This window comes from Thalassophryne amazonica, chromosome 9 (genome assembly GCF_902500255.1).
Source record: "Thalassophryne amazonica chromosome 9, fThaAma1.1, whole genome shotgun sequence".
NCBI classification, from domain to species: Eukaryota; Metazoa; Chordata; class Actinopteri; order Batrachoidiformes; family Batrachoididae; genus Thalassophryne; species Thalassophryne amazonica.
In genome coordinates, this window is record NC_047111.1 from 64,465,486 (window position 1) to 64,490,493 (window position 25,008).

General features: G+C 44.6%; 1 protein-coding gene across 1 annotated transcript in view; it reads left to right on the plus strand.

Annotated features, from left to right (window-relative positions):
- Positions 1–840: 840 nt before the first annotated feature.
- Positions 841–25,008, plus strand: part of rxfp2a (relaxin family peptide receptor 2a) — a 220,187-nt gene continuing 196,019 nt past the window's right edge. Inside the window, exon 1 of the mRNA XM_034178226.1 lies at positions 841–1,123. Coding sequence (XP_034034117.1) covers positions 1,030–1,123 — 94 coding nt within the window. The 5' untranslated portion in view covers positions 841–1,029. The remainder of the gene's footprint in view (positions 1,124–25,008) is intronic.

A 25,008-nucleotide genomic window follows, 5' to 3' on the forward strand; every position in this document is an offset into this window, starting at 1 on the left:
GGATTAAAGACCTTGCCCAAGGACCCTTAGTGATTTTCCAGTCAGGCGGGGATTTGAACCACTAGACCATCACCTCCCCTAAGGCTTTCCATATTCTTGAGGCCCCGGCTGGCAGTCGCTGGCTAAGATGCTCTCACTCACTCACTCATGTACATAACTCAGTGCTGTTACCAGGGCAGTGAATAATATTGAAGATTTCAGGATGGCAATTTAACAACAGCAATAATAATGTGAATGTGGTGTTTTCAAAAACAAAATAAAAAACTTTCAAAAATGTACTAACAGTTTTGTATAATACATTAAAAAAAAGAAACAAAAGGAATCTGGTTGATGCTACAGGTCAGAACCATCGTGACTCTTATTTGTCCTTGTGTAAAATTTGAAAGTCGAGTTGGCTCAACAGTTTGTGTTTAATGGACTGTTCAACCCATTACAGTCGTCTGGTGGCGCGAAGATATATACCCGGGATTTATTAGAAACTTACCAGATTTTCACAAATTGACAAATGGCACTTCAAAAGCAATCACTGGAGAAAATAGCTGCCACAAAAACGAAATGAAATCGTTACTGAGGACAGTTCTGCTTTGTTCAGATCTGAACCACAGTGATGAATGCCATTAAAGCTGTGAAGGTAAACGTTTGTTTTAGAATTAACAGTGCCGTGGACCAGCTGTACTCCCTCCAGCAGGCTTTAAAAAAGCGCAGGTGCCGCGCGTAAAATCCCGCGGTGCACATGTCCGGTTGGCACAGCGCGTCCACAGAAAAGCCCGCACATTTGATAAAGGAGGGAAGAAGATGTGAGTGAGTGAGTGAGAGAGAGAGCGAGAGAGAGAGAGAGAGAGAGAGCGCGCATAAGAACAGCGGCGCGTACAGGATGTTTTTACGCGTCGCATCCACGCTGCTTCCCGCGTTTCTCCATCAGATAACAGATCCGATCCGCTTCGCCCTGTCGGACTGACTTTCACCTCGGCTCACTACTATTCTGATTTTGAGGTGGACTGTATTTTTGGACATTCCAGCCAGACCTGCATGAGCGCAAGAAAACTTATGACCCTCAGGATGGCTCTGTCTGACATGATGCTCATCTTCATCTATCTGACTCACACTGAGATTGAGATTACAGGTAAGAAACAGTTTTCACTGGTGTTCATTTTCCTGACAAGGTGGTGGTTCCGTGCAGTTGTTGAGGTTGTTAACATCTGTAAATGACTCCGTTTTTGACGCATTTTTCTCCTCAGCTTGATTGAGCACTGACGTCAGATCTGGTGATGCATAGTATCTTATGGTTCAGAAAATCCTAAACTAACATGCTGATCTCTCTCTACCTCTGATATTACTGGCACTTCTGACTGACTAATATTTGGAGAATTCTGTCTTTTAGAGGACTGGCAGCATGTTAATCACTCCTGCAGGACAGGAGGCACAGACGAGTCTGGCATCTCTCACATCTGTGCACCACTGATGACTTTATACAGAAGGAAAGTATCAGAGAAACTCAGCATGGCATCAGTTTCTTATAGGGGTTGTTTGGCAGAATATGCGTGATAAAAAAAAGTTAAAAACAAATAAATAAATAAATAAGCATATGCGAGATTGCTGGTGATTATGTACTGGTTGAAGAGAATATTTGTGGGTTTGTGGGTATTGATAACTGGCCTTCGCTTTGGGGCCACAGTGGCTTGCTGATGCCAGACAGCCTTCACCCGATGGGAAGGCGCTGCCATCTTGTCTACGAACATAAATAGATTTCTACAGGGAGGGTAACATTAGGACATTACAGCAGGCCACGGAGCAGGTGATTAGAGACCCTGCAAGGCTTATGACAAATGTGACTGTGGAATCCATTAGCTTAGCGGGGAAATTAGTGCAGAAAATCCACTGTGGTGATAGTGTAGTTTATTTGGCATAGAGGGAAATTCATCCAGTTGAGACTGTGGCCTTCTTCCGCAGACGTGTCCATAAAAATCATAGAGGGATATGCGTTGCAAACTTAATACCCATTACTACATTGGATGACGGTGAAATTGAGGATGGCCCTCTGGCTGTTCCAGCAATAGCAAATATTTTGTGTCTGCTACCTACAACTCGTGTGGAATGTCTCACACCTAAACCTACTTCCAGGCATCTTATATATGCTACTCTGTAACCACCTAAACCCAACAGTTCAACTGTCAACCCCACAGAGGTGCTTAGTCTTATTAACATAAGATCACTATCCTCAAAATCACTGTTAATTAATGATCAACAGTGATTTTGTGATATGGATCACCACTTAGATATGATTGGGTTATGTGAAACCTGGCTTAAACCTACAGCTGACCTCCACTTAAATGAGGCCAGCCCACCGGCGTATACATTTAGTCACGTCCCTCGTGATGCGAAGCAAGTATGGGGGTGTTGCTCTTATTTATAAATCTAGGTTTAGTTTATTAGCTGTTGAGGTCATAAATATAATTCATTTGAATATCTGATTCTCCGTTCTGCCCACGATCCAACGTATTGCCAATGTCACAAGAATAAAAATCAGCCATATTTTGTCACTGTATATAGGCCTTCTGATCCCCTCTGCAAATCATTTATGGAAATTATGGATGTATTAGGATTCCAGCAATACATTCGAAGCACATTAGTGGAAATACCCTGGATTTGTTTCTCGCACGTGGTATTGCTGTCACAAATATTGACATCATGCCTCTTGCATCAGTGGTCTCTGATCACTCACTTATTAAGCTTACAGTTTCACTGCCATGTTTAATGGAAGAACAACCTTATTTATCATTGCGGTGACTCGTCAACTCCTCAACTACAAGTGAACTCAAAGCTAGACTGCCTGATAGCTTCACGTTTGGAAAATGCCTAATCAGTAGACAGTCTTGTGGACAGTTTAAACTCAGAGCTCAAAACTACTCTTGACATGATTGCTCCACCTATATTAAAACTATGCCCCCCCCCCCCAACACAGTCACCTTGATTAAATGATTACTTGCGTGACCTCAAGCATAAGGCTAGAGGTCTAGAACAAAAATGGCGTAGTTCAAAATTATAAGTATTCCACCTCGCGTGGCGTGATGCTATCTTATGCACTACTGGCTATAGCGGACCCATTACTCTGATTTGGTCAACAAAAACAAGCATAACTCAAAGTTCTTGTTTTACACAGTGGCAACACTTATTCATGGACAACCACCTATAAGTCGCTTTCCTTTTACAACACAATATTTCTTGGATAACTTCGAGAAAAAAATAGATGACATAAGGTTAAAAATATCCCAGTGTGCCTTAACCCAGCCACTACACCCCACTATTGAGGGGGGTGTCATTACTGAGGTATTACCTAGATTTACAGAATTTGATAGTATTTCAGTAGGTGTGCTGACAAAACTCGTAATGTCTAGAAAAGCACAACCTGCTTATTTGATCCGATACCAACAAAACTGTTTAAGGACCTGTGGCCCACTCTTGGGCCGACTTTGCTGGAAATGATTAATCTCTCATTAGCCTCTGGATCTGTTCCTAAATGTTTCAAATCTGCAGTGATTAAACCATTACTTAAGAAACCTAATCTTGACCCTAGTGTACTGAAAAACTATAGGCCGATATCAAATCTATCATTCTGCTCTAAAATTCTGGAAAAGGTGGTTTCACTACAGCTCGTGGACCACCTTACTGAGAATGATCTTTTTGAGCAGCTGCAGTCTGCTTTGAGAAAATATCATTCCAAAGAGACAGCTCTCACAAAAGTAGTGAATGAGCTTCTGCTTGCAATGAATTCGGACACCACTGTGGTTCTTGTGCTGTTAGATCTTAGTGCTACGTTTGATACCATGGATACCATATTGTACTCAATAGTCTGGAGAATCATTTTAGGAATACTGGGAATGCCCTTGCATGGTTGACATCATACCTGATCAGTTGTTCTCACTGTGTTTTGTACAATAACACTACCTCTAACCTTCGTGACATGAAATTTGGGGTTCCACAGGGGTCCATCTTAGGCCCCCTGCTTTTCTCCCTTTATATAGCACCCCTTGGGCAAATATTGTGGCATTTTGGGATTACCTTTCACTGCTATGCTGATGATACTCAGTTATACATGCCGATAACTGCTGGTAATCTCATCCACATAAAATCCTTAGAAGATTGCCTTGCATCAGTGAAACGCTGGATATCTAGCAATTTCCTACTTTAAAACCCTGACAAGACTGAAAAGATGCTTCTTGGTCCAGTGAGGTGAAGGTTCGTCCCATCCTGTCTATGGCTGATGCTGAGATCCTGATTCATGCATTAGTTTCTTCTAGATTGGACTACTGGAACGTTCTATTTTCTGGTTTATTGCAGTCCAGCATTCGGGGTCTCCAACTGGTTCAGAATGCTGCTGCCAGACTTTTGACAGGAAGCAGAGAGTTTGACCACAGTCCCTGTGAGATCAGATTTCATTTTTCAGTCCCTGTGAGATCAGATTTTAAGGTTCTGATACTAGCCTATAAAATTGTTCATGGACTGGCACCTCCCTACTTAGCTGACCTAATTAAACCCTAAGTACTGGCCCGGGCTCTGCGTTCTCAGGGTGCAGGACTACTTTGTGTCCCTCGGTTGATTAAAAAGTCTGCGGGTCACAGAGCTTTCTCTTATCGTGCCCCTGCTCTGTGGAAAGATCTCCCTGCGTCAATAAACAGTCAGATTTAAGACACACTTATTTTTCCTTTCGTATGGCTAGCTTACTGGCATAGTATGTTACTATGCTTTTACTCTTTTAAATTAATTTTATTAGGAAATAGAGCAGCCGCAGCCTCTAGTTTATCTAAAATCTGGGTCTTTTTAGTGAAGCTTAGGGCTAGTGACCGGCAATTACTTTATTATTTCTTTTGTTTTTCTTTTTGCTAAATGCTGATAAATTATACTGTATTTGTTGTCTTTCTGCCACCCAATTCTGTTTTTTTTTCTCCCTGTTTAAAGTGCGGCTTCATCCAGAGATGTGAGTGGGTGCTTTCTTCTGCAGGCCTCCCGTCTTGTGCACTAGCCTGGACTCCCAAAATTTCCTGTATAATTTCCTATATTCCCCCTGGGAGGAGGCCCTGGGGGAGACCCAGGACACGCTGGAGGGACTACGTCTCTCGGCTGGCTTGGGAATGCCTCTGGTTTCCCCTGGAGGAGCTGGGGGAGGTGTGTGTGGATCGGGAGGTCTGGGCGGCTTTGCTTGAGCTGCTGCCCCCGCGACCCGACTCCGGATAAAGCGGAAGAAAATGGATGGATGGATGGATTTCCTGTATTGTCTATTGTGTAGGTAGCATGGCCAAAGCAGAGGGTCACCCCTTTGAGTCTGGTCTGCTTGAGGTTTCTTCCTCAAATCATCAGAGGGAGTTTTTCCTTACCACTGTCATCTATGTGCTTGCTCTTAGGGTTGGTAAGGTTAGACCTTACTTGTGTGAAGTGCCTTGAGACAACTTTGTTGTGATTTGGCGCTATATAAATGAAAATAAATTGAAATTGAAAATTGAAATTGAGGGTTTTGACAATGTGGGGTTGCAGTGGTAAATACAGACCCTTCAAAAAGTATTGGAACAATTAAAATAAGACGATAGTTAAGAATATCAGCTTTGATTTCCTGTTAATATGTGTAGATGATCTTGAAATAAGATCTTGTTATAGAGAAGATGTGGCTGGAGTGTCTGCATGTGATCTTCGATTGTGAGACCGGTTGGATGTCCTGTCAAATTCTTGGAAATGATGTTGGAGGTGTCTTATGGTTGTGAAATGGACATTCAGTTCACAAGCACCAACTCTGGTGAACATTGCTATCATCACCATGCCAGCTGCACACTCCCTCAAACTAGTGACAGCTGAGGCACCGAGTTATGTGATAAAACTGCACATTTTAGAGTGGGTTCTTATTGTGAAATTCACTCTATTGAGATATCCCATAATCCTTTGCGCACCAGAGAGGTGCTGCACTCAAAACAACATGGAGAAACCACATGACGACAATTGCAAATCAACATTATACAACCAAAATGTAAATGTTTATGCCTTTCATAAGATTTATAAGAGATTACATGCATGAGACCCTGAAAACTTGCTAATACAAATATGACAAATATTCTGTCTGCTACCTTCAATCCTTGTGGAATTTCATAAACACAAACCGAATTTCAGACATCTTATATATATTACTGTGGAAAAAACAGCACGAACAGTGTTGTAAAGGACAGTAAGCAGGGTGTTAAAGAGCAAACTTCACTTTCCCCAGTATGACAAAAACAGGAAGTGATCGCAGCTCACAGTGATTCCCATTGAAAATTATGATATTATCACTTGAGATTCTCACGTGTGTACATAAAACAAACACAATAACAATGTCTAAAAACCTAGATAATATATTCACGAGAGTTTTAGGCACAATATACAAAAACTTTTACCTTGCCAGGTTGATGCCATTGTCCGTGTGCAGTGTGCATGACTTCCAATTTACACAGTCTTCCGGCTGAATTTGAACAATATATAAACAGTATTAAGCTTATAGAGCAGGGGTGCACAAGTTCGGTCCTTGAGATCTACTTTCCTGACACTCTTAAGGGGCATTTACATGAGCATGCCTTTGTTTCACGACACATCACGACCTGTGTCGTGCTGGAGAGTAAACTCGTCTTTAACGGGTGCAGACAGGACGCCAGAGGGGCGCCGGTGTGTGCTATTGTGCACAGAGAATTTTGAAATGTTCAAAAAATATTTCACGCACAAATGTCATGTTATGTGGTGCGATCTAATCTCCAACACGACGTGCAGCTCGTCAAGTGGAGTAAACAAGCAGTGAACAGGGGAAGTGGTCAGCAGATCGCATCAGAGCGCAGCTCATCTGAAGGATTATAACAAAAAGTTAAAGCTGTTATAAACATAAAAATAACTACTTTAACAGCTGCACACAAGAAGGAAAAAACACACAACTGTTTTATCAAGCCATGACATTGTAAACAACTCAAATAATTACCTTTTTAGATGGCTCAAAATGCTTTCTGCAGCTTGTTAGGCACGCACGTGCACACGTGGGCGAACGGCTCTCGCTGCAGCCTCCTCTGTGATTCAGGAGGTGATTAGTGTTGTGAAAGTGTTGGAACACGGACCCACAACAGGGGGCGCAAATGAACGGACAATGGAGGAAGTCAAATAGCACTTTTACTGTTGTGAAATAAGCACAACAAGCACGACAGATCACAATAGAAAATAATAAAGTCAATTCACAAAGGTGTCATGTGGGCAGGCTCGAAGATAGAAGACGTCTGTCCAAAGCAGAACCGGAACCACACGATTTCCTCCGCCACCGAACCCCGGGGATACTGGAGCCGCCAAGTCCCGAACTCCCAGGTGGCCACTGCCTCCGCTTGTCAGATCTGGTACTGCTGGCGAGGAACAAAAACAGTTAGATGTGGGTGCGTTTGCACCCAGCAACACGGATGGTGAAAAAAAACCACCTCCACCTCTTGTCAGGAAAATGTGAGTACTTATCCAAAAAAAGGGTTCAGTACAGTCTCCAGCTGCAAGTACTCACCAACCACTGTCAAAACACAAGCAACAAAGTCACTGTCTGAAAGACAACACAACGGCTGAGTTCGTTACCTCCTCGGTAGAACGATATCTCGGCAAAGAGGTGGAGATGACGTCTTGCTGATATACCGATGCAGATCAGATGAGTGGTGACAGCTGTCATAGGTGATGAGTGTCAGCTGTCACCCCGGCTGCTCCTGTGAGGCGGCAGCGCCCACTGGTGCCTGGAGCCCGCACTCCAGGCAGGGTGCCCTCTGGTGGTGGTGGGCCAGCAGTACCTCCTCTTCAGTGGCCCACACAACAGGACCCCCCCCCTCAACGGGCGCCTCCTGGCGCCCGACCAGGCTTGTCCGGGTGACGGCGGTAGAAATCGGCCAGGAGGGCCGGGTCCAGGATGAAGCTCCTCTTCACCCAGGAGCGTTCTTCGGGTCCGTACCCCTCCCAGTCCACCAAATACTGGAAGCCCCGGCCCATCCTACGGACATCTAAGAGCCGGCGCACAGTCCAAGCCGGCTCGCCATCGATGATCCGGGCAGGAGGTGGTGCCGGACCCGGAGTACAGAGGGGTGAGGAGTGATGTGGCTTAATCCGGGACACATGGAAAACGGGATGGATCCGCAGTGAGGCCGGAAGCTGAAGCCTCACCGCGGCTGGACTGATGACCTTGAGGATTTTAAATGGGCCGATGTACTGATCCTGCAGTTTTGGGGAGACCACTTGGAGGGGGATGTCCTTTGTTGACAACCACACTTCCTGCCCTGGCCGATACGCAGGGGCCGGGGTCCGCCGACGGTCTGCATGGGCTTTCGTCCTCATCCGGGCCCTCAGCAAAGCAGAACGGGCGGCACGCCACACCCGACGGCACGTCCGTAGGTGGGCCTGGACCGAGGGCACACCGACCTCTCCCTCAACCACTGGAAACAAGGGAGGCTGGTACCCCAGACACACCTCAAAAGGTGAGAGGCCGGTGGCTGACGACACCTGGCTGTTATGGGCATACTCGATCCAGGCCAAATGGGTACTCCAGGCTGCCGGGTGCGCGGCCGTCACGCAACGCAGGGCCTGTTCCACCTCCTGATTGGCCCGTTCTGCTTGCCCGTTGGTCTGGGGATGGTACCCGGATGAGAGACTCACCGTGGCCCCCAGTTCCCGGCAGAAGCTCCTCCAGACTTGCGAGGAGAACTGGGGACCGCAATCGGAGACAATGTCTGTTGGAATCCCATGCAGCCGGACGACGTGGTGGACCAGGAGGTCCGCTGTCTCCTGGGCCGTCGGGAGCTTCGGGAGGGCCACGAAGTGGGCCGCCTTGGAGAATCGGTCCACTATCGTGAGGATGGTGGTGTTGCCCTGGGACGGTGGGAGGCCCGTGACAAAATCCAGGCCGATGTGGGACCAGGGGCGATGAGGCACGGGCAGCGGCTGGAGCAGTCCCGAAGCCCTGCGATGATCAGCCTTGCCCCTGGCGCAGGTGGTGCAGGCCTGGATATAGTCCCGGACGTCGGCCTCTAGGGACGCCCACCAGAAGCGCTGCCGGACAACTGCCACGGTTCTTCGCACCCCTGGATGACAGGAGAGCTTGGAGCCGTGACAGAAGTCCAGGACTGCAGCCCTAGCCTCTGGTGGGACGTAGAGTCTGTTCTTCGGTCCAGTTCCGGGGTCCGGGCTTCGTGCCAGGGCCTCCCGGACGGTTCTCTCTACGTCCCAGGTGAGGGTGGCCACGATAGTGGACTCCGGGATGATGGGTTCCGGTGGATCCGACAACTCCGTTTTGACTTCATCTTCATGTACCTGGGACAAGGCATCTGATCTCTGGTTTTTGGTCCCGGGACGGTAGGTGATCCGGAAGTCAAAACGGCCGAAGAACAGTGACCAGCGGGCTTGCCTGGGGTTCAGCCGCTTGGCGGTCCTGATATACTCCAGGTTCCGGTGATCAGTGAAAACCGTGAATGGCACAGACGTTCCCTCCAACAGATGTCTCCACTCTTCTAGAGCCTCTTTCACCGCAAGGAGTTCTCGATTGCCGACGTCATAGTTCCGTTCGGCCGGGGTCAACCTGCGGGAAAAATAGACACACGGGTGAAGGACCTTATCGGTCCTCCCGCTCTGGGACAGCACAGCTCCTATCCCTGAGTCCGAGGCGTCCACTTCAACCACTAACTGGCGACTAGGATCGGGCTGCACCAGAACGGGTGCAGACGAGAAGCGCCGTTTCAACTCCTTGAACGCGGCATCGCAACGAGCCGACCAGGTGAAGGGGACTTTTGGTGAGGTCAGGGCTGTCAGGGGGCTAACTACCTGACTGTAGCCCTTAATGAACCTCCTGTAGAAATTAGCAAAGCCGAGGAACTGTTGCAGCTTCCTACGGCTGGTGGGTTGGGGCCAGTCTCTCACCGCCGCGACCTTGGCCGGATCAGGAGCGACGGAGTTAGGGGAGATGATAAACCCCAAGAAGGACAAAGAAGTGCGGTGGAACTCGCACTTCTCGCCCTTAACAAACAGCCGGTTCTCTAACAACCGCTGCAGGACCTGACGTACATGCTGGACATGGGTCTCAGGATCCGGAGAAAAGATGAGAATATCGTCCAGATATACGAAGACGAATCGGTGCAGGAAGTCCCGCAAGATGTCGTTAACCAAGGCTTGGAACGTCGCGGGGGCGTTGGTAAGGCCGAACGGCATGACCAGGTGCTCAAAGTGACCTAATGGGGTGTTGAATGCCGTCTTCCATTCGTCTCCCTTCCGGATCCGAACCAGGTGATACGCATTTCTAAGATCCAGCTTAGTAAAGATTTTGGCTCCATGCAGGGGGGTGAACACGGAATCTAATAATGGCAACGGGTATCGGTTGCGAACCGTAATCTCATTCAGCCCCCTGTAATCAATACATGGACGAAGTCCGCCATCTTTCTTGCCCACAAAAAAGAAACCTGCCCCCATCGGGGAGGTGGAGTTCCGGATCAGCCCGGCAGCTAATGAGTCCCGGATGTAGGTCTCCATTGATTCGCGCTCAGGTCGTGAGAGGTTGTACAGCCTGCTGGACAGGAACTCAGCGCCTGGAACCAAATCAATGGCACAATCGTACGGACGGTGCGGGGGAAGGGTGAGTGCCAGATCCTTGCTGAAGACGTCAGCAAGATCGTGGTACTCAACCGGCACTGCCGTCAGATTGGGAGGGACTTTGACCTCCTCCTTAGCCTGGGAACCGGGAGGAACCGAGGATCTTAAACACACCCGATGGCAGGTTTGCTCCACTGAACCACCACCCCAGACGGCCAATCGATCCGGGGATTGTGCTTTAACATCCATGGGATGCCCAAAATCACGCGGGAGGTAGAAGGAGTTACAAAAAACTCAAACTCCTCCCGGTGGTTTCCAGACACCACCAGAGTTACTGGTTGTGTCTTGTGTGTGAGTAAAGGGAGGAGGGTGCCATCTAGTGCCCGCACCTGCAATGGCGAAGGAAGCGCCACCAGAGGGAGCCCTACCTCCTTTGCCCATCTGCTGTCTAGCAGATTCCCTTCTGACCCCGTGTCCACCAGTGCTCGGGCTTGAAGGGTTAAATCCCCGCTCAGGATTGTGACTGGGAGTCGTGTGGCAATTTGTATGTGTCTCACTTGAATGTCTTGACCCCCCCTTAGCCCAGTCTCTAAGGGCGAGTGTTGACGTTTTGGCCGTTTGGGGCAGTCTCTCTGTGTGTGCTCTGTTGAGCTGCAGAGAAAACACTCTCCACGGATCAGCCTTCCTATTTTGGCCCTGTGCGTTTCCCTAACAACGTCAACAGGGGGAGCTGTTGCCCCACAAAGCGCTGCGGCTGTGGAGCGTGGGGAGGGCGGCCCCTTTTCGAACCCGGAAGGGAGAGGGGCGGCGCGTATCCGGTCACGTCCTTCGCCTCGCTCCCGACGGCGTTCCTCTAACCGATTGTCTAATCGTATAACGAGATCAATAAGCCCGTCCAAATCTCGCGGTTCGTCCTTAGCCACCAGGTGCTCCTTCAGGACCAACGATAGTCCGTTTACGAAGGCGGCACGGAGGGCAGTGCTATTCCAGCCGGACCTCGCAGCCGCGATGCGGAAGTCGACTGCATAGGCAGCTGCGCTCCGGCGCCCCTGTCTCATTGACAGCAGCACGGCTGAAGCGATTTCTCCTCTATTTGGGTGATCAAACACTGTTCTGAATCCCCTCACAAACCCATCATACATCAGAAGGAGCCATGAATTTTGCTCCCAGAGCGCTGTAGCCCAAGCGCGTGCCTTACCGCGAAGCAGATTAATCACATAAGCTACCTTACTAGCATCAGTCGCGTACATGACGGGACGTTGTGCGAAGACGAGTGAACATTGCATAAGAAAGTCCGCGCACATCTCCACACAACCCCCGTACGGCTCCGGAGGGCTTATGTATGCTTCAGGAGAAGGTGGGAGGGGTCGTTGAACGACCTGTGGAACGTCACTGTTGCGCACAGGATCGACAGGAGGGGGAGCCGCAGCAGCGCCCTGAGGGCGCACTTCCACCTGCGCGGCGAGAGCCTCCACCCTGCGGTTAAGGAGGACGTTCTGCTCGGTCATTAGATCCAACCGAGCCGTGAAAGCGGTGAGGATTCGCTGCAACTCTCCGATCATTCCTCCTGCGGACGTCTGCGCGCCCTGTTCTTCCATTGGCCGTTCAACAGCCGGTTGACGCCCCTCGGGATCCATGACGTGGCCGAGATATCCTGTTGTGAAAGTGTTGGAACACGGACCCACAACAGGGGGCGCAAATGAACGGACAATGGAGGAAGTCAAATAGCACTTTTACTGTTGTGAAATAAGCACAACAAGCACGACAGATCACAATAGAAAATAATAAAGTCAATTCACAAAGGTGTCATGTGGGCAGGCTCGAAGATAGAAGACGTCTGTCCAAAGCAGAACCGGAACCACACGATTTCCTCCGCCACCGAACCCGGGGATACTGGAGCCGCCAAGTCCCGAACTCCCAGGTGGCCACTGCCTCCGCTTGTCGGATCTGGTACTGCTGGCGAGGAACAAAAACAGTTAGATGTGGGTGCGTTTGCACCCAGCAACACGGATGGTGAAAAAAACCACCTCCACCTCTTGTCAGGAAAATGTGAGTACTTATCCAAAAAAAGGGTTCAGTACAGTCTCCAGCTGCAAGTACTCACCAACCACTGTCAAAACACAAGCAACAAAGTCACTGTCTGAAAGACAACACAACGGCTGAGTTCGTTACCTCCTCGGTAGAACGATATCTCGGCAAAGAGGTGGAGATGACGTCTTGCTGATATACCGATGCAGATCAGATGAGTGGTGACAGCTGTCATAGGTGATGAGTGTCAGCTGTCACCCCGGCTGCTCCTGTGAGGCGGCAGCGCCCTCTGGTGCCTGGAGCCCGCACTCCAGGCAGGGTGCCCTCTGGTGGTGGTGGGCCAGCAGGACCTCCTCTTCAGCAGCCCACACAACAATTAGAGCCATTTTCAACAGCCAATTTGCAGAAAAAATGATTAAACCGCCATGAAATAATTATTTTATATACGCAGCGTCCAGCGCAGAGCACGTGGCAGCCATTAGAACAAAGAACGGTGTCCAGCTGTGAACACAGCAGTTGGGATTGTCACGACAGAGGTTGTGCTGTTGCGTGAAGCAAAGGCATGCTTGTGTAAATGGGCCTTTAGCTGTCTCCCTGCTCCAACACACCTGAATCCAATGAAAGGCTCATTAAAAGTCTGCTAACGAGTCTTTCATTGGATTCAGGTGTGTTGGAGCAGGGAGACAACTAAGAGTGTCAGGAAGGTAGATCTCGAGGACCGAACTTGGGCACCCCTGTTGTAGAGTCTCCCAAATGTCATAAAACTATCAATCTCTATAAGGAAATTTTTAAAAGAGAATTAATGTTCTAGCCATCATCCATCCATCCATCCATCCATCCATCCATCCATCCATCCATCCATCCATCCATCCATCCATCCATCCATTTTCTAAACCCACTTATTCCATTTAAGGGCTGTGGGGGCCGGAGCCAGATTTGACTTATCAATTTAAAAAGCTGTTATTTAATACAGTCAGTCAATGCATTGTAATTTTTTGTTTTAAGAGTCTCATTTCAGACACAGTTCATCCACCAGCATCATTTTTAAAGTATCATCTTAGCATTGGTATCACAAAAAAATCCCAATGATATCAACCCCATTTATACATCATTGTGTTCTGTACCGGTCTGTTTATTCTTGGGCCAACAGATGAAGCTGTTTTAAAAGAGGGCGGATTGTAGCGGGAACACTGGGCTATCTGCTGAGTGTATCAGTGACAAATGGTCTCACAAGTCATTTAGGAGGGCCGCTTAGCAGAATTTTGCATTGGGCCCCAGAGAGGTTTAGATCAGTTCTGCAAGGAACTGTCCTTTTTAGCTGCAATTAATACAGTTCAGTTCAGTTTATTGGCCATTTGCAGTTACAGAAACCACATTGGAAAAAAGGTGCAAGAAGCTCAAGTGCGCTGTTAACATTAAAAACTATACCACAAGATGTGAACAAACAATTTAACAGACACACATGGTAAATAAATGCCATGTAAATTCTAAAAGATCTAAAAACTATATCACGAACAAGAAAACAACCAAACACCTGAGGAAAACAAATATGTACAGATCTAAAATTAAGGAGTTCATAAAAAAGCAAATTAAAAACAAATTAAACAATGGAAATATCAAAGTGCATTGTTAAGGTGCAATAAATAAATAATAAATAAAATGCACTATATAATGTGCATTGTGCAAATCCAAATTTCAAAGTGTGCCATTTAGAATCATCATAGCTTGTGGGAAAAAAAACTCCTCAAGTGTCAGACCGTAGAGCATTTAACACAACGGAATATTTTTCCAGAGGGAAGAAATTCAAACATGGCCTGAATCCTACACTGTACTGCAGACAAATGGCCATTGCCTCACTATATTGGCTCCTCTTCTGGGCTATTTTGAATTTGGGTCAGTTTGAACTGGTTGTAGGACAGTAAACATTTTCTGGGCAGGAAGAGTTAAAAGAAGAAGACAAACACACCTTTTCTCTCCTGCATGCTAGTAAAAATGAATGAGTCTAATGAGTTAATGTTTTCTGTTGAGGAGAGTTCATGTTTTAACAGTTCACATGGTCTGTTATAGTATGCACTCTTTACTCCAGCTGGAGTTGGCGAACAGAGTGAGGAAAGCCACTTAGTTATTCCAGCCCAGTCTAACATTTTTGTTTTGTTTTTCTTTTTTTTTTTGTCCTCCCGTCACGAAATGATTAAAATTTTCATGATGGGTTTTTTTAACTCCCTATTACTGACCCTACTCCTTCCCCTAACCATAACCCCCCCGCTGCACTTTTAATTACGTGCACCCGTCACAGAATGAATTAGAATAAATTTGTGCTCCCATGATGAAAATTTTTCGCTTTTCATGACAATATGACAAATCAACAGATTAATGTATATTTCGTGCTGCTGAATCATGACATACTGTGAGACTGGGATGGTTATTCATTATTAATACTCAGGTACAGATAAAGACAAAATTATGAGCCCCCACCCCCACCCACTTATGAAATGTAACTTTTTTCCCCAAAATTTTCCCAAGTGCTTTTTTTTTAACACAGCAAGGCATTTTCAACACAGCATTTCTAAACAGCCTAGTTTTATTTTGGATACAATTGTTTCACAAAAACCAAAAAGTCCCGTGGTCAAAATTAGTAGCCCCCTGATGCTAATAGACAATTAGCCCATTCTGTTTTTACAAATCTTTCAAGCTTCTCTGGATTTGGTGGTCTTCTGGCATCGATCTTGGTCTTCAGTTCACCCCACAGATTTTAAATGGGATTCAACTCATGCATTTTACAGGCCTGTCACTAACGTTCACTTTGGTCTACTGGAGGTAATTCTTCACCAGGAGTGACATATGTTTTGCGTCAATGTCATGTTGGAAACAAAGTGACGACCCAGACCACGTTTTGTTGCTGTCTGCTCTAGGTTTTCTTTCAAAATCTTCACATATCCTTCTCTCTCCATGATTCCTTAAATCTTGAAGAGATTCCCAGTTCCAGATGCACTGAAGCATCCCCACAGCATAATAGTCCTACCAATGTGTTTCACTGTGGGGACGGTGTTCTTTGGGTGGTACGCCTCTTTTTTCTTACTCCAAACATAAGCAAAGTCTTTATGACCAAAGAGCTCTAGTTTAGTCTCATCCCACTGAAGGACACACTTCCAGTATGCATAATCTTTCTTGTTCTTAGTATATTTCTGTCTGCCTTGAAGGTGTGTCTTCTGCAGAAGTGAACTTTTTCTTGGTCTGCAACCTCACAGTCCATTCACATCCATGGCTCTAGTGACTGTCGTCTTTGAGACTACAATTCCCGACTGGGCTAAGTCATTCACGAGGGTCTTGGTAGTTGTTCTGGGTTCTTTAGACACATCATAGCTTTCTTTCCAGAGTCTTTGAAATCTTTCACTTCCTACCTCTACCAGGCTCATTCTGTCCTGCGTGTCTCTCTTTTAATTTCTTGATGATTCGTCGCACTCCAGTTCTTGGCACTTGGAAACATTGTGATAACTATCTTTCTCCTGCTTTAACAATTCAGCCAAAACTGATTTCTTTTGTTTTTGGCATGATACTTCCTCAAATGACAGCTCAAACCATTGCTGTTTTTTTAATACTGTATGTACATTGGCTGATATTCCTCAGTTTATCTTGATTTTACAAGATTTGAGCATTACCTAGTTCAAGCACATTATTGCATAACAGTGGTTTGTGCTATGGTTCAACAAAAAGATCAGTTCTTAAGGGGCTAATCATTTTAACACTGTAGTTTTTGTGAAATAACTTTGTGTGTGCAAAGTAAAATAATGTAAGTCCGTTCAGCTGTTCCCTTGTTTTTCCACTTGGGGTCGCCACAGTAGATCTGAGGTGGATCTGCATGTTGACTTGGCACAGGTTTTATGCCAGATGCCCTTCCTGACACAACTCCATATTACATTGAGAATTAGCATGTGTGGGATTTGAACCAGGAACCTACTGCATTGGAAACAAGCACACTTAACCTCTTGGACACCATCCCTGCATCCAAAATAAAACTGGGATGCTTTAGAAATGCTGTGTTGAAGATCCTTGCTCATAGGGGGTCTAATAATTTGTCCTCATCTGTATCATTCCCTTGACAAGCTATGACATTAATGAAAGGGGTGCTGATTGCTGGCAGTAGACTGGCATTTGCATCCCATAATGAATGTAGTCTGGACCCAATCTGATGAATATATTGATTACTGATGTGAAAAATTAGTTGACGTCAAAGCTCAAATGCTCTACATTTGCCCAGAACACGAGTATATGCTTCAATTGAATTTATTTATATAGCTCTAAATCACAACATAGGTTACTCCAAGGTGCTTCACAAGGGTGAGGTCTAACCTTACCAATCCCCTTGAGCAAGCACGTAGGCAACAGTGGAAATGAAAAACTCCCTTGGTTGTTTTATAAGAAAGAAACCTGACACAGACCAGACTCAGAGGGGTGACCAACTGCTTTGGTCATACTAACAATATCAAAGATCACATAGAGCAAACAAACCATTGTCAAACATCCAAAACAAAAACAGAAAAAGAAATGTTTATAGGTGCAGTTCACTTGAACTTGACAAATGGCCAAAATGGTATCAGTGGAGTTAGTGACAGAAGTGCAGGTGGTTGTATGACAGCCTGTGTGCTCTATCTGTGCACTGTGACACAACTGGAGTGGTCTTTCTTTGTCTGTTATGAGGTTGGAGTATGTCATTTATGTGTCATTTGCGTGTTATATTTCATTTTTATGCTGATGACTGTCAAATTTATCTGCCACTGAAGCAGCAAAATGCATACTCTGCGAACCATCTCCTAGAGTGCATTGGTGACATTAAGGCATGGTTGTCCATACATTTTCTACACCTGAATAATAAAAGACTGAGGTTTTGCTGTTTGGACCTAGTGACACTTCCAAAATCAATGTCGATCTGGGTCCCATGAGTCAGTATCTGACACAGACAGCAATAAACCTGGGTGTAAAACTGGACAGTGATCTTAAATTCGATGCTCAGATTAGGTCAGTAGTCAAGTCTAGTTTCTATCAACTTAGACAGCTGGCCAAGGTGAAGCGATTTCTTTCACGGCATCATTTTTAGATTTTAATCCATGGTTTTATCACTAATCGCCTGGACTATTGTAGTGCACTTTATATTGGGCTGAATCAGACACTGATTACTCGCCTACAGATGGGGCAAAATGCTGCTGCTCAACTTTTGGATGGTGTTAGAAGGTGCGAGCACATTACACCAGTTTTGGCCTCACTCCATTGGCTCCCAGTTCGTTTTAGAATTGATTTTAAAATTCTTTTATTTGTTTATAAATGTCTTCATGGCTTTGCCCCGTTATATCTGTCTGACCTGCTCCATTTATATGTCCCTTCACGCTCACTCAGGTCAGCTGATTTGTCACTGTTGGTTATCCCAAGGTCAAAGAGGAAGCATAGAGGTGACCGAGCTTTTTCAGTCGTTGCCCCAAGACTGTGGAATGATCTTCCTTTGCACATTAGGCAGGCTGATTCTCTCTCTGCTTTTAAATCTTCTCTTAAAACACATTTCTTCTCTTTGGCTTTTAACGCAGTTTGACATGTTTTTTTTTAGTGTTTCTGCTTTTAACTGTGGTTTATTTATTTATTTATTTATTTTAACTTGCCTGTTCTTGTTGTGTACAGCGCTTTGGTTGTTGGTATGCATTTTAAAGTGCTTTATAAATAAATTGAGATTGAGAATGAGATTATGTTTGCAATGCATTCTTGTATCATAAACAGATTGTTACACAGCTTAATGATATATTACCAGCAGATATGTTGCTGCTTCAGTGTTTGTCATCTGGAAAATATTTTGTGAAAACTGAATCCTCACATGTTAATCCACACAATCTCCACATAGCCCCCGCTGTGATGAGCAAGAAAAATATGTGTGTTAAAATATGATACAAACCAGAATTATTAGTTTTCTTTTTTCCATTAGTTATTTCATTCATCTCATATTTTGTGAGTTTTGTGTTCCTAGTAGCAGCACGGTGACTTAGTGGTTAGCACTGTTGCCTCAAAACGAGAAGGTCATGGGTTCGATTCCCAATCTGTAGCCTTTCTGAGTGGAGTTTGTGTGTTCTCCCCGTGTGTTTCTCTCTGGGTGCTCCGGCTTCCTCTCACATTCAAAGAGACACAGGTTAGGTGGATTGGAAACTTTGAATTGTCCGTAGGTGTGCGTGTGAGTGTGTCTGTGTTTGTTTGTCTACATGTGGCCCTGTGACAGACTGCCGTCCTGTCCAGGGTGTACCCTGCCTTGCGCTCTATGACTGCTGGGATGGGCTCCAGATTGGATTAAGCAGTTGAAGGTGAGTGTGTGTGTGTGTTCCTAGTAAGCACTCTTGATGCAGACTGCACGTGTGTACTTGAGGCAAGCGTGAATGCTGCACTCTTGATTTACAACAAAGTCACTGCGTGAAGCTTTACACCAGCTTGTGACAGATGAAAAGAACATGCCAGTTTTTCTCTTGACCACAACTAATTTTTAGACAGTTACATCCATGGCCACATACAGTAGTGTTCAGAATAATAGTAGTGCTATGTGACTAAAAAGATTAATCCAGGTTTTGAGTATATTTCTTATTGTTACATGGGAAACAAGGTACCAGTAGATTCAGTAGATTTTCACAAATCCAACAAGACCAAGCATTCATGATATGCACACTCTTAAGGCTATGAAATTGGGCTATTAGTAAAAAAAAAAGTAGAAAAGGGGATGTTCACAGTAATAGTAGTGTGGCATTCAGTCAGTGAGTTCGTCAATTTTGTGGAACAAACAGGTGTGAATCAGATGTCCCCTATTTAAGGATGAAGCCAGCACCTGTTGAACATGCTTTTCTCTTTGAAAGCCTGAGGAAAATGGAACGTTCAAGACATTGTTCAGAAGAACAGCGTAGTTAGATTAAAAAGTTGATTGGAGAGGGGAAAATTATATGCAGGTGCAAAAAATTATAGGCTGTTCATGTACAATGATCTTCATTGTTTTAAAATGGACAAAAAAAAAAAACAGACGCGTGGAAGAAAACGGAAAACAACCATCAAAATGGATAGAAGAATAACCAGAATGGCAAAGGCTCACCCACTGATCAGCTCCAGGATGACCAAAGACAGTCTGGAGTTACCTGTAAGTGCTGTGACAGTTAGAAGACGCCTGTGTGAAGCTAATTTATTTGCAAGAATCCCCCGCAAAGTCCCTCTGTTAAATAAAAGACATGTGCAGAAGAGGTTACAATTTGCCAAAGAACACATCAACTGGCCTAAAGAGAAATGGAGGAATATGTTGTGGACTGATGAGAGTGAAATTGTTCTTTTTGGGTCCAAGGGCCGCAGACAGTTTGTGAAACGACCCCCAAACTCTGAATTCAAGCCACAGTTCACAGTGAAGACAGTGAAGCATGGTGGTGCAAGCATCATGATATGGGCATGTTTCTCCTACTATGGTGTTGGGCCTATATATCGCATACCAGGTATCATGGATCAGTTTGGATATGTCAAAATACTTGAAGAGGTCATGTTGCCTTATGCTGAAGAGGACATGCCCTTGAAATGGGTGTTTCAACAAGACAATGACCCCAAGCACACTAGTAAAGGAGCAAAATCTTGGTTCCAAACCAACAAAATTAATGCCTCGCAGATGTGAAGAAATCATGAAAAACTGGTTATACAACTAAATACTAGTTTAGTGAGTCACAGGATTGCTAAAAAAGCAGTTTGAACATAACAGTTTTGAGTTTGTAGTGTCAACAGCAGATGCTACTATTATTGTGAACACCCCCTTTTCTACTTTTTTTTTTAACTAATAGCCCAGATTCATAGCCTTAAGACTGTGCATATCATGAATGCTTGGTCTTGTTGGATTTGTGAGAATCTACTGAATCTACTGGTACCTTGTTTCCCATGTAACAATAAGAAATATACTCAAAACCTGGATTAATCTTTTTAGTCACATAGCACTACTATTATTCTGAACACTACTGTAGATGAGTACAAATGCATTTGGTATTGAAGGGAACTGGGTATGAAAATGGCAACTGCATTAGGATGAAACTGCCAAACGCACCTGTGTTTTTTCATTGTGCACTGCTTTGCTCAGGGATGTTATATAGGGCCGTCATATAAAGATAGACAGACAGCACACTAAAAATAATACCTCTCCATGTGCTACTGCTCACAGTGTAGCAAATGTTGATGGATGATGTTCACATAGGTGAGGTTATTTTGACTTTAGCTGAGTCTCCACAAAGTTCATGACTTCAAAATCAGTTTTAACCTTTAAACAGGCTTTCTGCACAGGAAACCTGTAGTGAGCCGTCTGTCGTGAAGAATGTCTGCACACAGAAGAAAAATGTTGGCGCGTTTATCTGCTGTGTTTGAACTGTTGGCTGGAAAGCTTTAGACAGCTTTAAAATGAATTTAAAGTAGTCCCTGGTCTGATGTTTGTTTTTGTCATGCTGTAACCTGTTGTCTGTCCTATAAAGTTTTATTTTAATTCAGTGGGCCCAATCTTCTGCGCATGCCGACTTATTAAATAATCACAGAAAACTTTGCTGCTTTGCATTCCTGTGTTTCTGCTGCATTTAGACAAAAAAGAAGACAACTTTGTGTCTGAAGTTATTGGACTACAAACTCAGGAGCCTTTTTCCTGACCTGTGCATGTGTGCTTGGAAGTTAACACGCACATCCAAGTATATTTAACTTCTACTTTTACTTCTTCTGCAGGTGTTAACCTCCACACTTGCATGCACAGGTCGGGAAAAAGGCCGCTTAGTTTGCTGTCCTGTTATTGGACTGAATGACTACTTGTCTGAATGACTACAGGTTACAAGCCAAGCAGGGCTGTTCTTCCACCTGTTCCATCACCGTGTCTACCCTTTTTAGTATTTGCATTTATTTATTGCCACATTACATGATGAAAGTCAAGGATTTGAACTGAGCAGATGGCAATTATGCATATTTTTCTTGGTAATGTGTTGTCCCTCCAAAGTCTAAGAAGATGGGGGTTTTTTTGTTGTTGTTTTTGAAAAGCACATTAAGACAGAAATAAATAGGCTCCATTACATCAAACAGCAGTGCATCAAACAGTGTAAAATGGCCTATCTTGGCTCCTCAGATCATCACGTCAGTTAACTCTCCATGGGCAGAACCTTCTGCATTTTGACCACTTGCATAATGAGTCAAGACTGGCTGTGTACTCTGAGGACTTTTCAGATGAATAAATACCCAAAAGGTCCACAGAGATGCCCATGAAGGGATGGGGAAAGCAACTAGAGAGATTTTAAGAGTTCCGATATTAAAATGCACCTGTTCTGTAGAACAATCTGCCTGATGAGATAAAACGGTCTAATTCTCTGAAGGCATTCAAATCCAGAGCAAAGATGCATCTGTTCTCTCTTTCATATGAATGAGATACGTGTGTTGTTCTGAATTATTTTTCCTCCCTCCATCCTAATTTTGTTACTAATAATGGAGCAGGTGTCAGTCTCATCATATCTAAATGATGGGTCAGTTAGCGAAGCAAAGGGCCAGCTGCCAGCGACCATGTTAGTATCCTTGTTATTTTAAGGCTGAGAAATAGTGTTCTGAGAGTTGTACATTCCAGCTGATTGATTCGGTTTGAGTTGGAACTGTTGGACACTTTTTCAGATCGTAGCAGTAGATAGAAACACCCTTCACATAGTTGACCAGTACAGTATTTTCTACACACAGAGATTGTCGGAGTGTGCAGAGCTATGAATGCACCCACAGTGACATCAGAAGTAACCAACAGAATAATCAATTCACACCATAAAGAAAATAAAGCACTAACTGACAAACTTCAGTCTTTCTTGAACTTCTGCAAGACCACTCTACATCAGTTATTTTGCTGCACTGTTTTTATGACTGCACTCATCACTTCACTTAATCTGTAACTGATTTTTTTTCATGCTTTGATTGAAATGATGATGTCATAAAAGCGTCTGGCAACAATCTTATTTGTGCAAGCAGATGGTCAAAGTCAAAATCCTCTGACTAAAAGTATCACATAGAAAATGGGAGAGCCTCCTCTTTCCGAAAGGCAGCTGTGACCAGCTTGGTTGCTGCTCCACAAATATGTGAGACTGTTTACTGTTTGTGCAGTGCATCTGGAAAGTATTCACAGCACTGCACTTTTTACACATTTTGTTATGTTACAGCCATATTCCAAAATGGAGTAAATTAATTTTTTCCCCTAAAATTCTACACACATCACCCGGTAATGACAACACGAGAAAAGTATTTTTAAATTTTTTGCAAATTTATTAAAAAATTAAAAAAAATCACATGTACATAAGTATTCACACCTTTTGTTCAATACGTTGTTGATGCACCTTTGGCAACAATTACAGCATTAAGTCTATGATGCCACGAGCTTGGTGCACCTATCATTGGGCAGTTTTGTCCATTCTTCTTTTGCAGCACCTCTCAAGCTCCATCAGGTTGGATGTGGAGCGTCGGTGCACAGACATTTTCAGATCTCTCCAGAGATGTTCAACCGGATTCAGGTCTGGGCTCTGGCTGGGCCACTCAAGGACATTCATAGAGTTGTCCTGAAGCCACTCCTTTGATATCTTGGCTGTGTGCTTTGGGTCATTGTCCTGCTGAAAGATGAACCGTCGCTCCAGTCTGAGGTCAAGACCACTCTGGAGCAGGTTTTCATCCAGGATGTCTCTGTACATTGCTCTATTCATCTTTCCATCAATTCTCACTAGTCTCCCAGTTCCTGCTGCTTAAAAACATCTCCACAGCATGATGCTGCCACCACCATGCTTCACTGTAGGGACGGTGCCTGGATTCTTTCAAACATGACTCCTGGCATTCACATGAAAGAGTTCAATCTTTGTCTGATCAGACCAGAGAATTTTGTTTGTCATGGTCTGAAAGTCCAACTCCAGGCAGGCTGCCATTTGCCTTTTACTAATGGATGGCTTCCATCTGGCCACTCTACCATATAGGCCTGATTGGTGCATTGCTGCAGAGATGGTTGTCCTCTGGAATGTTCTCCTCTCCACAGCCTTTGCCATGAAGCTCAAAACTGAGCTCAGGTGCATCCTTTTTCCATTGATCATCCTTGAGATGCTTCTACAGCTTAATTGGAGTCCACCTGCGGTAAACTCAGTTGACTAGACATGATTTGGAAAGGCACACACCTGGCTACATAGTGAATCCAGAAAGTATTCACAGCACTTCACCTTTCCACATTTTGTTATGTTACAGCCTTATTCCAAAATGGAGTACATTAATTTTTTTTCCCCTCAAACTTCTACTCACAACACCCCATAATGACAACATGAAAAAAAGGTTTTTGAATTTGTTGCAAATTTATTAAAAATAAAAAACTAAGAAATGTACATAAATAGCTGCAGAGATGGTTGTCCTCTGGAAGGTTCTCCTCTCTCCACAGAGGAATGCTAGAGCACTGACAGCGTGACCACCGAGTTCTTGGTCACCTCCCTGATTAAGGCCCTTCTCCCTCAGATGGCCAACTCTAGGAAGAGTCCTGGTGGATCCAAACTTCTTCCATTTACAGATGATGGAGGCCACTGTGCTCATTGAGACCTACAAAACAGCAAAAATGTTTCTGTACCCTTCCTCAGATTTGTGCCTCCAGACAATCCTGTCTCGGAGGCCTACAGGCAATTCCTTTAACTTCATGCTTGGTTTGTGCTCTGACTTTTACTGTCAACTGTGGGACCTTATATGTGGACATGTGTGTGCCTTTCCAAATCATGTCCAAGCAACTGAATTTACTCATTTGGACTCCAAATAAACGTAGAAACATCTCAAGGATGATCTGTGGAAACAGGATGCATCTGAGTTTAATTTTGAGCTTCATGGCAAAGGCTGTGAATACTTATGTACATGTGATTTATTGCTTTTCTTTTATTTTTAGTCAATTTGCAAACATGTCATGCAGACTTTTTCACAGTGTCATTATGGGGTATTGCTATTTTTAATAAATTTACAAAAATCTCAACAAAAAAACTTTTTTCACATTATGGGGTGCTGTGTGTAGAATTTTGTGGGGGGAAAAAAATTCATCCAGATTGGAATGCTGCAACATAACAAAATGTGGGAAAAGTGAAGCATTGTGAATATTTTCCAGATGCACTGTAGTAAGCTTTGCACCGGATCAGACAGCGCATTGTGGTGGCTGATTTGCATTGGCTGCTTCATTTTCTTTCATAATTGTAAATCACACCTACCTTAATAACTTAATTCATCTATTCACATTGCATAAAAAGCGCCACTTCCACCTAAACTAAGTGCAAAATCATTTTCCTGTATATGGTTAGTGACTTGAACCATGTTCCTGACACCACCACCACCCAAAAAAATAGT